General features: G+C 43.8%; 1 protein-coding gene across 1 annotated transcript; it reads right to left on the bottom strand.

The window, feature by feature from the left end:
* Positions 1-2,379: 2,379 nt before the first annotated feature.
* On the bottom strand, positions 2,380-3,263 carry LOC123446499 (RING-H2 finger protein ATL39-like). The gene has a single exon (XM_045123077.1). The coding sequence runs from the start codon at positions 3,050-3,052 to the stop codon at positions 2,558-2,560; it is 495 nt and encodes a 164-aa protein (XP_044979012.1). The 5' UTR covers positions 3,053-3,263; the 3' UTR covers positions 2,380-2,557.
* Between the last annotated feature and the right edge of the window lie 12,430 nt (positions 3,264-15,693).

The following is a 15,693-nucleotide window of genomic DNA, read 5'->3' as shown; positions in this document are numbered from 1 at the left end:
CAAGCAACGTTACCTGCATTTGCAAAAATTGGTTTTTGGGGTATTCATGGCAAGTCGAAAGTTGAAACATTACTTTCAGGAACACCCGATCACGGTCGTCAGCTCTGCCCCCCTCGGCGACATCATACAGAACCGAGAGGCTACTGGACGGATTGCCAAATGGGCCATCGAGCTTGGTCCCCATCAGGTGCGGTATACGCCTCGGACAGCTATCAAGTCTCAAGCGCTCGTGGACTTCATCAATGATTGGACCGAGTTACAAATCCCTGAGGAAAGACCGGATCTTACATATTGGACCATCTATTTTGACGGGTCCACACAGTTGGAAGGCTCGGGGCTGGCGTGGTGATAACTTTGCCTCACGGTGACAAGTTTAGCTATGTCCTCCGGCTCATGTTCCCATGTACTAACAATGCAGCAGAATACGAAGCTCTGCTTCATGGTTTGCGACTCGCCAAGGAGATGGACCTCACGAGAGTGAGATGCTTGGGTGATTCCGATCTGGTGGCGCAGTAGGTTTCTGGCGCCTGGGATTCACGAGACCCTCTGATGGCGGCTTACAGACAGGCTGTGTCAGATGTGGCGGGTCATTTCAATGGCTATCAAGTGGATCACATCGATCGATGGCTTAACAAAGCAGCGGATGCTCTTTCCCGCCTTGTTCACAGCGTAAGCCAGTTCCCCCCAATGTCTTTTTGGATATATTATATAACCCTTCAGTAAAACTGCCTTCGGATGAAGATCTAGCGGTACGAGACCCCGAATCTCAACTCGTGGCGGCTCTTCACGCTACTCCGGACTGGGCGATTCCCTACATGGCGTATCTCACCAGACGCGAGTTACCTGCCGACGAGCTGCTAGCTCGCCAAGTTGTCCGCCGGTGCAAATCTATGGTCATACACAATGGCGAGTTACACAAACGAAGCACCTCAGGGGTACTTCAAAGATGTGTTTCTTCTGAGGAAGGGTGTATGATCCTCAATGAGATTCATGCGGGTGACTATGGTCCTCATGTTGGATCCCGATCCATGGTTTCTAAAGCCTTCGGACATGGGTTTTATTGGTTGACGGCTCACGCAGACGCGGAGGAGATCGTCCGCCGATGTGATGGTTGCCAAAAGTTTGGACGTCAGATGCATGTACCGGCTCGGGAATTGCGGATGATACCAATCACTAGGCCGTTTGCAGTCTGGGGGCTCGATATGGTCGGCCCTTTCAAAATGTCTTCTAACAAAAAGACTCATCTGTTGGTGGCGGTTGACAAATTTACCAAATGGGTGGAAGCAGAACCTGTTAGCAGTTGTGACGCTGATACGGCCGTCAAATTCTTGAAGAAGCTAATTTTCCGGTTCGGATATCCACATAGTATCATTAGAGACAATGGTACTAACCTATCCAAAGGTGCAATGCAAGAGTTCTGCTCACGAGAGCATATCCGACTTGATGTTTCCGCGGTTGCGCATCCCCAGTCTAATGGACAGGCACAGAGGGCGAATCAGGAAATATTACGAGGGATTAAGCCTTTGCTCATCATACCTTTGGAACGCACGCCAGGATGTTGGGTCAAGGAGTTGCCATCAGTTTTGTGGAGTATCAGGACGACTCCAAACCGCTCCACGGGTTTTACTCCTTTCTTTCTGGTCTATGGGATGGAGGCAGTGTTACCAAGTGACATCAAACACGATTCCCCGCGAGTTGCCGCTTACGTGGAGCAGGACAACGAGTCAGCGCGACAAGACTCGCTGGACGCCTTGGAGGAGGAACGTGACTTGGCCGCGTCACGCTCGGCGATTTACCATTTTCAAAAATCATATTTCTACAATGTAAAAAAACTGAAACTTTTTGTAGACACACAAACATGTATGTTATGTATTTGCAAAATTTCAAATCATTTTACTTTCACATGTGGCATACAAAAAAATGACAAATATGTATTTATAAATGGGTTTCTTGTTTTGTCATTGGGCCAAAATTTTGTTCTTTTTGTACAACTTACGAATTATATTTTTTTAAATGAAATTTCAGTGATTCTTAATGAATATATAGAAGTTTTCACAATATTATTTTCAAAAAAATGAAATTTTTAAATATGTTTTTTGATTTTTTTCAAAGAAAAGGCACCAAGGTGCCCGACCACACAAACTTCGCTCTCGGGTGAGCATGCCTAACATGTTGGGACACCCGAGAGCAGCCCTGGGCGTGACGAGGTGCGCCCACAACATACAACCAAGCCCAACAACAGAATGCAAAGGATCATGAACTCGGCGGCGACTACCGTTCCCCTTGCTGTGTTGTTGCTCATTCTTGTAATCTCCAGACTGTAAAAGACTAGAACAATTCAAACCAGTGAGTGACTAGATCGAATCCCTACACGTACCATAACACAGAACAGATGCTTGTGGGTAGGCGTCAATGAGGAAGTAGTATAGCGAACGACATTGGTTTCAAAAGGTTAACATGAAGAAGAAAATCACTTCTGCCTTCCCCGCAAAAGAAAAAAAGAACAAACTTCTGCTTATCTGTCACAGATCAGGGTCGACCAGTCGACCTCACCGGATCAGCCGCCGTCCGCCACAACAGCGCGGCAGAGTGGACATGTAGCGTGCGACCGGAACCACCTGTCGACACATTCGGCGTGGAATCGGTGCCCGCACCTCGGCAGGCGCCGGCCGGTGTCGCCGTCTCTGAGCTCGCAGATGCACACCGCGCACTCCACCTTGCCGCCGCCGCGGTCCTCCGCCGACGCGGGGTGGACGTACACCGGCAGCGACATGAGGTCCTCCTTCCTGAGCCCTTTAGCCCCAGGCGACGCACACGGCGAACTCTCCCCGGAGGAGGGCGCAATGACCGCCCTACCGCCGCCGGGAGCCGCGGCGCCTTCTTGAGCTCTCCGCGAAAAGAAGAGGCGCCAGACGATGGCAACGAAGAAGAGCAGCACCACGACCACGTTGCCGACGATGGCGACCTTCACGGCCGAGCGGTTCACGTCCCACCCCGAATGCTGCGCCGGAGGGGCCGCGCTCGCGTCCGACGTGAGCCATCGCCTGGCCATCAATGGCTTTATCAACGGAGACTGCTGCAGGAAGCACGGGGGTCAGGAGGTGCTTAGTTATCGGTTGGTTTGGCACGACATCGGGTCAGGAGGTACTGACAGCAAAGAACATTGCCGCGGCATTTATTGACTAGCGAAGGATGAAACGAAGGACGGAAGGAGGTTGCGACAATGGAATGGACATGCGCATCGCGGTCACCACTGGAAAAAAAACATGGTTATTAAAAGCCGCCGATAGCCGGCAACTTGTTGGACCTAGTAGTTTCAGCTGCTTCACTCGTGCCGTGCCGGCGCCGAGGAGCTTGAGCCGTCCCGTCTCTGTACCGTGGCATCGCACCTGCAGGTCGGAGATTGTCGCCTACCGAAACTGAATTTTTTCTCTAGTGTATCTTCCCTCTGGTTATTTTCTAATGCATATTGTACGCTTTCACTAAACAAAATAAATGAATCCATCGCGACGAGGACATTTTCTCCTTCGAAAGGAAAAATATATATACTATCACACGCTTCACAGTCCCAACAAGGCCGGTGCAGTAGAAGATAGCGGTCCTTTTTTCTCTTCTGAACGGCACGCAGATAGCGATCCTTCGAAAAATGCAAATGAAGCCCGATGGAATTGTTTTGATCTTAAATGAGATCTAATCACAAAGTACAAAATATTTTAAGAAAGAGAACTGGCGATAGAGAGACAAAAAGTGTTCCTTTCCACGGATTTTTTAGTGTAGGGACTAAAAAAAATCTCTTTTAGTCCCATGTGAAAGACACACGAGGGACTTTTAGGAACTAAAAGGAGGTATTTGGGACTAAAAGAAGAAGTCCCTGTGGGAGGGACTTTTTGGGACTTTTTGGCACTTTTTTCAACAGTGCCCCTACTTTTAGCATGTCATTTAATAACCTCTAGTATATTATTAGAGGTAACATGGTCTTTTTGCATGTCATTTAATGACCTCTAGTCCATGTTTAGTCCTTGGAAAGAAACGGGTAGGGAATAGAGACTTTTTAGTTGTGACTAAAAAAGACCTAGGACTTTTTAAAGAAACAGGGCCTAAGACTACCCATAATGAAAATAACATAGGTAGTAACATAGATGTCACCTAAGCAAGAAATATAATGTGGCAATTAATTAATGAGAAAAGAGAGAAATTGAGTAACTTAGCATGTTACTCATATTAGAAGTAACATAGCGGATACCATGACAAGATGAGTCTATAGGCTAATAAATGAAAGGCTCAATGTTACTATTCATTGTAGAGGTAGTAACTTAGACTAGTAACATATATATGTTACTACTCTATGTTACTCCCCATTGGAGTAGTCTAAGAGACAATATAACAAAAGATGCTACGGTCAGGATCCAGATACAACATTGTTCGAAGTAGAACGAGAGACAAGACAAATAGACGTAAAGTGGATTATTGTCATTATTGATGATTGAATACAAGTATATATAGCCCCGAAGGGTTGCATCCAACAGATGTGATGGTCCGGAGAGACACGAGCGAACAGTCGCGCCCCTCGTGCATGGCAGTTAGGGATAATGGAGATTCTCTTTAATTAACACATGGGTTAATTAAATTTCAACACTCCTCCTAATCTACACTATCCTTGTAGACATTATCATCTTAAAAGCTCCTCCAAAACCCTGTGGAAAAAATTTAAGGAGTATAATATTTGATATGTTGTCAAAAGTCCTTCAAACTTAGTGGAAAAATTAGAAGAAAATACTGCAATATATAATAATTATTGTCTCCCTTAACTCGATATGCGAGAATCATAGAGTTTAAAGGACAATAAATATGTTGTATATACTTTCCTAAAAAATCCGGTGGGAAAAACAGAAAGTAGGACATATGATCTTGTGTTGATATTACCTAGTTAAAAATCTTTATGAGAACTTGTATAGTAACTCGTGAAGGGAAAAAGGTATAATTTGTTGCATTGAACAGAAATAATTCAGCAAGATACTCCCCTGATTCTTGCAAATTTTGAAGTCGTCACATACCAATTCCAAGAACATATTTCTGGAATGTAAAAGTTGGTAGAGACCTCGTGAGAAATCAGTCACATGATTTGATTTGCAAGATATGCATGTAGCGATGTTGCTTATTACGTAACCTATTTGCATCCGAGCAACACAAGAAACATTATCATCTATATAATGGTTGGTGGATGTAGCCATGAGGTCTGTTTGAAGACTCTTCACAAGAGGGCTATCACACCTAGTAGGAACACTAAGCTTGTCTATGATCTCACAAAGCGGGGATCTGATCAACGTATCCAATGGTATTGGTGTTCAGATTTGTGTGAAACTTGAAAAACCATGACAAGATGCCTTTGCAGATATCGATAGATATTCTTGAGTCCCAACCAATTGTGTTTGGTAGATCCAATGGCATTATGGAACATTGAGTCCCAATATCTCATTTCCATTATCTCTCAATGCAAATAGATCTTTCTCTACATCTAGAAAATGAACTATCATAAGAGTTATGGATGGATAAGATTTGTCCACAATGAATTTCTCCAATATATTTTGGATATAGACAACATAGTATATCATAATGTATGAATGAAGGTGTTCAAGTTGTAGTAACGAGCGGTATTTTGGTTTACGCAAATCCTTAATTTTAAACTCCGTCATTTAGATGATTACATGTATCGTCATTGCAGACACACAAACATGGATAATCATCATTGTAGGAGTAATCCTTATGCATAAGGAACTCACTACGTCGGTTGTACCATATGTACTGACAATGATAAGTCGTATGGTGACTTACTGATTTTTACACAATGTATGTTGCATTTTGCATTTCGATTCAGGAATGAGATTCCATCGGGAATCAATCATATATGTCTGAATCTAGTGATCCACATGGATATGTGATCACTACATCTATCAACTTCAGAGATAGATGATTTTATACCGCCAATGACACAAATTATCAAAAAAGATTCCACCTATGGAGAATAGTTGGGTATGTGTGTGAACTCTTGTGCTACAATACTTGCTCTTTGTTTCACCGCCTCGTTGTTCTCAATTATGTTCCCAGAAGAAAACTAGTGTAGGTATTGCTTATGAATACGTTCCCGTTATTGAGCAAGACCATTTCTACCTAGATTATACCCTTTGCTTGAGTTCAGTCCGAGTGTTGTTCACACTTTGCCATGGCCATGGTCTTTGGATCTGAATCATTTGAAAGGTTTTTGTAATCTAGTTGAGAAATGTATGTCGACAATTGTAGACTTTCGGTTATATGATTCTCCAGAATCTATATATTAGTATATAGTTGATGGAAATATCGTTACCCATGGTGACTGCTCGCAAATTCCCAATGCGATTGAGTCCGGTATTCTGATGTACCAGTCATCATGTGCACTATGACCTGGGTTGGTGGAGGTTCCCCATCCACTGGGTATACTACCCATTAGGTGTCTGACAACGTGGAGTTGACTTGCATTTATTGATTCATAGGCCTTGATATCCTTGCTAGCAAGAATTTGAATCCTGATGTACTTTTTCCATACATCTCCCCCTGTTGCATTGAACGGGGAGTGGAGTGATTTTTGTTGATACCTCCACTCTTTTAGGCGTCCTTTTGCAGAATTGTAGGATTGTGTGACACCTTTATATTCAGTAAATGAATCTGGCAGGTTATTTGCAATGTTCCTTGCAAATCTTTATGAACGCATGGTTCAGATCTTTGAGTACGTGGATTTGAGGCGGAAATGTGTTGAACATTCCACTAATTGTTGGGTAACGTCGCATGGGAAACAAAAAAAAAATCCTATGCGCACACAAGATTTATCCATGGTGATGGCTATCTACGAGAGGGGAGAGTGCATCTACATACCGTTGTAGATCGCTAAGCGGAAGCGTTAAGAAACGCGATTTATGTAGTCGAACGCATCTGCGATCCAAATCGCTAGTCGTCCCACGAACTCTGTCCCGGTCTAGCGCCGAACGGATGGCGCCTCCGCATTCAGCACACGTGCAACTCAATGACAATCTCCTCCTTCTTGATCCAACAAGAGAGACGAAGAGGTAGCTGAATTCTCCGGCAGCATGACGGCATGACGGCGATGGTGGTGGAGCTACTCCCGCAGGGCTTCGTTGTACCGTACCGAACTAGCTACGGGGTGTCACGAAGTGGTGGAGGGAAAGAGGGATGCGCTATGGCTTGAGTGCCAAAAGCCTCTCTCACCTCCACTATATATAGGTTGGAGGGAGGGGTGGCGCCCTAGGGAAAAATCCCTAGGGTTTCGGCCGGTGCAAGAGAGGAGGAGGAGGAGTCCTCCAACACAACTTGGAAGGTGGAGTCCTCCATCCCCAATACGGTTTGCCCCACCTCTCCTTTCCTTTCTCCTACTTCGGCCGAATTGGGCCTTATTGGGCTGGTCACCACCCCACTAGGGGCTGGTGAGCCACCCTTGGGCTTCTTTCGTTCTCTCCCGGGTGGGTGGCCCCTCCCGGTGGAACTTCGGAACCCATTCGTCACTCCCGGTACTTTACCAATAATGTCTGAAAACCTTCTCGAAGCCAAGTGGATACTTCCAATATATCAATCTTCATCTCTGAACTATTCAGGAAACCCTCGTGACGTCCGGGATCTCATCTGGAACTCCGAACAACCTTCGCTTACCAACATCAATAATTCAACTATACCGAAATGTCACCGAACCTTAAGTGTGCAGACCCTGCGGGTTCGAGAACTATGTAGACATGACCTGAGGCACTCTCCGGTTAATAACCAATAGCGGGACCTGAATGCCCATATTGGCTTCTACATATTCTATAAAGATTTTTATCGGTTGAACCTCTATGTGAAGGATTCAGTTAATCTCGTATGCTGTTCCCTTTGTCCATCGGTATGTTACTTGCCTGAGATTCGATCGTTGGTATCTCCATACCTAGTTCAATATCGTTACCGGCAAGTCTCTTTACTCGTTCTGTAATACAAGATCCCGTGACTAACTCCTTGGTCACATTGCTTGCAACGCTTATTATGATGTTGTATTACCGAGTGGGCCCCGAGATACCTCTCCCTCATACGGAGTGACAAATCCCATTCTTGATTCACGCCAACCCAACAAACACCTTCGGAGATACCTGTAGATCACCTTTATAGTCACCCAGTTATGTTGCGACGTTTGATACACAAGGTATTCCTCCGGTGTCCGGGAGTTGCATGATCTCATGGTCATAGGAACATATACATTGGCATGCAGAAAACAGTAGCAATAAACTGAGACGATTATATGCTACGTTTATGGTTTGGGTCTTGTCCATCACATCATTCTCCTAATGATGTGATCCCGTTATCAAGTGACAACCCTTGTCTATGGCCAGGAAACATTGACCATCTTTGATCAATGAGCTAGTTAACTACAGGCTCACTAGGGACAGTGTGTTGTCTATGTATCCACACATGTATTTGAGTTTCCAATCAATACAATTCTAGCATGGATAATAGATTATTATCATGAACAAGGAAATATAATAATAACCAATTTACTATTGCCTCTAGGGCATATTTCCAACAGCCTCCCACTTGCACTAGAGTCGATAATGTAGTTCACATCACTATGTGATTGTAATGAATCTAACACCCATACAGTTCTGGGGTTTGATCATGTATTGCTTGTGAGAGAGGTTTTTAGTCATCGGGTCTGAAACATCCAGATCTGTGTGTACTTTACAAATCTCTATGCCATATTGTAGATACTTCTACCACACTTTACTTGGAACAATTCCACACAACCGCTCCACTATACGAATCCGGTTTACTACTCATAGTTATCCGGATTAGTGTCAAAGCTTGCATCGACGTAACCCTTTACGATGAAGTCTTTAATCACCTCCAGAATCGAGACAAATTCCTTAGTAAACTAGTTACTAAGGATAACTTTGACCGTTGTTCAGTGATTCAATCCTGGATCACTCTTTGTACCCCTTGACAGACTCAAGGCAAGGCACGCATCAGGTGTGGTACACATCATTACATGCTTTAGAGCCTATGGCTAAGGCATAGGGGACGATCTTCGTCCTTTCTCTTTCTTATGTCATGGTCGGGTTCTGAGTCTTACTCAAATTCACACCTTACAGTACAGTCAAGAACTCCTTCTTTGAATGGTCCATTTTGAACTCCTTCAAAATCTTACCAAGGTATGTGTTCATTGAAAATTTTATCAAGCGTCTTGATCTATCTCCATAGTTCTTGATGCTCAAAATTCAAGCAGGCTTAATTTAGTTTTTCCTTTGAAAAACTCCTTTCAAACAACTCTATATGCTCTCGAGAAATTCTACATCATTTCCGATCAACAATATGTCAACCACATATGCGCATCAGAAATTCTATAGTGCTCCCACTCACTTTCTTGGAAATACAAGTTTCTCATAAAGTTTGTACAAACCCAAAAGCTTTGATCACTCATCAAAGTACTTATTCCAACTCTGAGATGCTTGCTCCAGTCCATAGAAGGATCGCTGGAGCTTGTATACTTGTTAGCATCCTTAGGATCGACAAAACCTTCTCGTTGTATCACATACAACCTTTCCTCAAGGAAACCGTCGAGGAAACAATTTTTTGACATCCATCTGCAAGATTTCATAATAAATAATGCAGCAAATGCTAACATAATTCCAACAGACTTTAGCATCGCTATGAGTGAGAAAGTCTCATCATAGTCAACTCTTTGAACTTGTCAAAAACATCTTTGCGACAAATCAAGCTTTCTTAACGGTGACATTCACCATCATCGTTCGTCTTCCTTTTAAAAAAACAATTCTACTTAATAGACTTTATGACCATCAAGTAGTTCTTACAAAGTCTACACTTTGTTTTCATACATGGATCCTATCTCGGATTACATGGCCTTCGGTCATTCGTCGGAATCCGGGCCTACCATCGCTTCTCCATAGCTCATAGGTTCATTGTTGCCCAACAACATGACCTCCAAGACAGGATTACTGTACCACTCTGGAGTAGTGTGAGTCCTTGTCGACCTACGGGGTTTGGAAGTAACTTGATCTGAAGATTTATGATCACCATCATTGGCTTCCCACTTCAACTAGTGTAGGTTTCACACGAACATCTTCCTGTGCCCTGCTACTAATTGGTTGAAGTGACAGTTTAATAACATCATCAAGTTTCCACCATCCTCCCACTCAATTCTTTCGAGAGAAACCTTTTTCTCGAGAAAGGACTCGTTTCTATAAACAAACACTTTGCTTCCAGATCTGAGATAGTAGGTATACACAACTGTTTTGGGTGTCCTATGGAGATGCGTTTATCCGCTTTGGGTTCGAGCTTATCACGCTGAAACTTTTTTCACATAAACGTCGCAGCCCCAAACTTTTAAGAAAGGACAACTTAGGTTTCTCCAAACCATAGTTCATACGGTGTCATCTCAACGGAATTTACGTGGTACCCTATTTAAAGTGAATGTGGTTGTCTCTAATGTCTAACCCAAAAATGATAGTGGTAATTCGATAAGAGACATCATAGTATGCATCGTATCCAATAGGGTGCGACTATGACGTTCGTACGCACCATCACACTATGGTGTTCCAGGTGGCATGAATTGTGAAACAATTTTCACATTGTCTCGAATGTTTACCAAACTCGCAACTCAGATATATATTTACCTCCACGATCACATCATAGACATATTATCCTCTTGTCATGATGATCTTTAACTTCACTCTGAAATTACTTGAACTTTTCAATATTTTAGACTTGTAATTCATCAAGCAAATACACTGGTATCTACTCAAATCATCAGTGAAATAATAACATAACGATATCCACTGCGTGCCTCAGCACTCATTGGACTGCATACATCAAAATGTAGTATTTCCAACAAGTCACTTGCTCGTTCCATCTCACTGGAAACGAGGCATTCAGTCATCTTGCCCATGTGACATGATTTGCATGTCTCAAGTGATTCAAAATAAAGTGAGTCTAACAATCCATATACACGGAGTTTATTCATGCGTTTATACCAATAGGCATGGTTCGCATGTCTCAAACGATTTAAAAAACGAGTGAGTCCAAAGATCCATCGGAATGGAGCTTCTTCATGCATTTTATGCCAATATGACTCAAGCGGCAGTGCCACAAGTAAGTTGTACTATCATTACTACTTTGTATCCTTTGGCATCAATATTATGAACATGTGTATCACTATGATCGAGATTCAGTAAACCATTCATTTTAGGTGCAAGACCATTGAAGGTATTATTCAAGTAAATAGAGTAACCATTATTCTCTTTAAATGAATAACCATATTGCAATAAACACAATCTAATCATGTCTATGCTCAACGCAAGCACCAAATAACAATTATTTAGGTCCAACACTAATCCCGGTGGTAGAGAGGGTGTGCGATGTTTGATCACATCAACCTTGGAATTACTTCCAACACACATCGTCACCTCACCCTTGCTAGTATTCATTTATTCCGTAGCTACAATTTCGAGTTACTAACACTTATCAACTGAACCGGTATCTAATACCCCAGTGCTACTAGGAGTACTATGTAACGCCCAAGATGTGGTCCTATCCTTATTTTGGCGCGAGGGCCTCGACAGGGATAGAAACGCATCTCGTCATTTCGCAAGAATGGATATCGTTACAAGTACATGTACTGAAAAGATGAGTATGGAGAGTTGGCTTACACTCACCACAAGCTACATCAGAGTCACATCAGTATAATACATACAATCATCATGAAAAAGAGCAGGGTCCGACTACGGACAAAAACAAAAAATAAAATAATGACGTCCATCCTTGCTATACCAGGCTGTCGGCCTGGAACCCATCCTAGATCGATGAAAAAGAAGAAGAAGAAAATCCAAATGAACAATCAACGTGCTCGCGTCAAGTAACCCTTTACCTGTACCTGCAACTGGTGTTGTAGTAATATGTGAAACACAGGAGACTCGGCAATCTCATTTCCAAAAGTATCAAGACTAGCAAAGCTTAATGGGTGAGGTATGGTTAAGTGGTGAGGCTGCAGCAAGCGACTAAGCATTTATTTGGTGGCTAACTTACGAGTACAAGAATTAAGAGGGGGTGATCTACGCATAGCGGACGTGATCAAATGAATGATCTTGAACACATACTTACGTCAAACATAACCCCACCGTGTCCTCGATTGGAGAAGGAGCTCACGAAAGAGACATACACGGTTACGCATGAAAAGACCTCGATGACACCTAGAGGGGGGTGAATAGGCTATTTAAAAACTTCTTCGGATTTGGCTTGAACCTAATGCGGAAATAAACTAAGAGGGTACTTGTCAAGCACAAATCCTAAATGCACTAGGCACTGCAACGTGTATCAACAACACGATCTACCAAGGTGGACACAATACAGTTACTAACAAGCACAAGTAAGTTACACAAACTTACTTGAGCTATATCACACGACAAGTAGGTGAACGACACAAGATACTAGATCACACTATATCACACGATATATCAAAAGCTGCAAGTGTGAACGTGTGGATATAGAGGGTAAGCTTGAATGATTAATCTTGTACAAGAAATAGCCAACACAATATAATGAGCACAACCAATATGCAATGTATGTACGCTCAAGTAACACAACTAAACCACAAGTAAGGAGTTAGGGTTAAGGATAACCAAGGTCACTGAGACGAAGATGTATCCCGATGTTCACTTCCTTGGAGGGAAGCTAGTCATCGTTAGAGAGGTGGATGTTACCACGAAGGCACACCAACGCCACGAAGGCTCACCCTATTCTCCCTTTGAGATAACACCACGAAGGAGTTTCTCAACCACTAGTGGTAAGCCTTTGAGGTGGCTTCCAAACCCTCACAAACTTTTCCGGGGGTAATCACACGGATTCATTCCTCTCCGAAGAACTCCTACCGCCTAGGAGTCTCCAACCTCCAAGAGTAACAAGATCACGGGGAATGCTCAAAACTTGCTCAAATCTCAAATAGCTTGGGTTGAGAGAAGGAGAGGGAGACGATCTATCTTTTGATTGGAACAACTCTCAAAGGGGCTCACAAATGCTCTTGGGATCTGAGATTTGGTGTGAGCAAATGTATGTGGGGTAGAAATGTGTTCTTATGAGGATATGGCTGTGTTAGGCACCCTCTCACGAAGTGGGAGGGGTATATATATAGTGGGGAGTGTAAAACAGCCGTTGGGGACACTTTAAGTCACACAGGGTTCGGACATCCGGCAGTTCACGGATGTCCGGGCGTCAACAAGGAGTCGGACGTCCGACACGGGTCGGTCGTCCGAGGGCTGTAGACATGTCTGGAATCACTGTGAGTTGAACAGGGACCGGACGTCCGGAGAAGGCCGGAAGTCCAAGTTACTCGACTCAAACGTCACTGGTGCACGATTCCGGATTTCCGAAAGGGGACGTACGTCCGGCCCTCGGACGTCCGGAGGGAGCCGGAAGTCCGAGTTATATGGCTCAAGTTCTTCTGGTGCAAAGCTCCAGATTTCCGAAGCTGGTCGGACGACCGGCCCTAGGACGTCCGGAGGGAGCCGGAAGTCCGAGTTATATGGCTCAAGTTCTTCTGGTGCAAAGCTCCGGATTTCCGAAGCTGGTCGGACGACCGGCCCTCGGACGTCCGGAGGGAGCCGGAAGTCCGAGTTATATGGCTCTGATTCTTCTGGTAAAAAATTTCGGATTTCCGAAGCAAGTCGGACGTCCGTCCCTCGGACGTCTGGAGGAGGCCGGATGTCCGAGGCACTGGTCGTGTTTTCTGATAACAGCAGAGCAGTGGAGATGTGGTATGAGCAGAACAGTGGATATCTAGTTTGAGCAAGTTCATCACAAAACCTGTGATCCCCTCTTAATAGTGTGGGGTCCCTAAAGACTCAAGAATTATAAAAGGGGTACCGATGATCCATACTTGAGTGTGTACTTTTACTCGCTGATCATCACTCCGCACCACTAACGTCAAAGGGACTGATGCCTTTGAGGTAGCCCTTTCACTTGAGCTTGATGTTGTTGTTCCTTCTTGGCTCAATGTTGAGCAAAACATGATGAAGTCTTCAAGTAGCTCTCCCATACACAATGTGGAAAGCCTAGCTTATATATTCATCTTCATTTGTCCACCATGTGAACATCCACAAGGATCAAGCATGTAGTGCTCAGGAATGCTTATCTTGATCTTGTCCTTGTTAGCACATGAGCTCGTCCTTATCAACACATGATCATTCACAATAGCTTAAAAAGGGATTAGTGATTAATTATCTATATGTGTGTTGTCAGCAACACCAAAACACGATTAAGGGCATGACTGCACTTTCAATCTCCCCATTTTTGGTAGTTGATGACAACATACATATAGCTCTCAAAAATAGTAATAGACATGTGTGGCTTAGGAGAGATTTGTTACGATGCTTATGAAGCTCCCCCTTATTATATGCATAATAAAATAGGTAAGTGCGGGAGCTCCCCCTTAATGTGTGCATTGAAGATAATAGCATGATATAACACCATAATAGTTCAACAATACATAGCATATCATATGAATCAATAGGATAGCATAAAACTCATCATCATATGACACAATGATAATATCGTGATATCTCATCACCACATGATAGTTCAACAATACATCATCCATAGGTGATGGCATAGCACACCATCCATAAGTATCGTTACATGATGACACATCATTAAGTTCCACATAATACATCATACCAAACATTGTGAGAGGAACTAAAATCGAAACTTAACTAAGATAAGATAATGTTCTCCCTCTTTGGCATAAGGACCAAAAAGGAGGGGAAAACGGCAATGCTATCACATACTCAAAGATCACCCTCATCAATATCATCATTAATCAGGCATCATCCTCATCATCAGGCAAACCACTGCCACCAGCCTCATCAAGAAAATCAGCCCACTCAGGACCAGATGGGAAGCCAAAGTCAGAAGGAGGAGCATCACGAAGGGCCTCATCGTCACTCACATCAAGAGCGCCCGAGTCTCTCAGACGAGCCTTGAGGGCATTCCTGGAGGAGATGAGACGAGAAACCACATCATGGGTTTGACCACACTGGAAAGAGAAGGCCTTCATCATAGCAGAATGTGCCTTGCCAATGAATTTGGCAAAGCAACCCAGAGGAGCTGAGCTGGATGAAGGGGTTGCTGAACGGGCAGCAGTGCGGCGAGTGGAGGTGGATGATGGGGTTTTCTTGGGAGCATAGTTATCCGCCATGTGAGCGGGAATGACCCACTTGTGATGTGTTTGAGTGACAGCAATAGTGAAGTCAGCAACATGGTTAATAAGAGCATGGATGAAGGGGGCATGAGGGAAGGCTCGCTTGTATTGGAAACTAGCAAGCCGAATCTCATGCCATAGAAAGTGAGGCACATTAATTTTTCTCTTGGGGTGCTTGTACAAATGGGACATGATGTCAATACAGTAGCCACTGCAGGATCCCTTATCACCCATCTTGGGATAGATGGTGCGGATAAGACACTGAAAGATGAGAAAGTAAGGAGAGCGCCACATGGATACCTGGTTAAGATCCTTCATGCGTTCGTCTGCATCAAGTTCACGGAGTGGTTTGAGAAGATACCCACACGCCTCAATTGGCTTATGTGCATGGTTAGGATCATTCTTATGGATTTTAAAAC

Source organism: Hordeum vulgare, chromosome 4H (assembly GCF_904849725.1).
Source record: "Hordeum vulgare subsp. vulgare chromosome 4H, MorexV3_pseudomolecules_assembly, whole genome shotgun sequence".
Lineage (NCBI taxonomy): Eukaryota > Viridiplantae > Streptophyta > Magnoliopsida > Poales > Poaceae > Hordeum > Hordeum vulgare.
The sequence above is the reverse complement of the archived record's forward strand: the minus strand, read 5'-3'. Positions and strand labels throughout refer to the sequence as shown.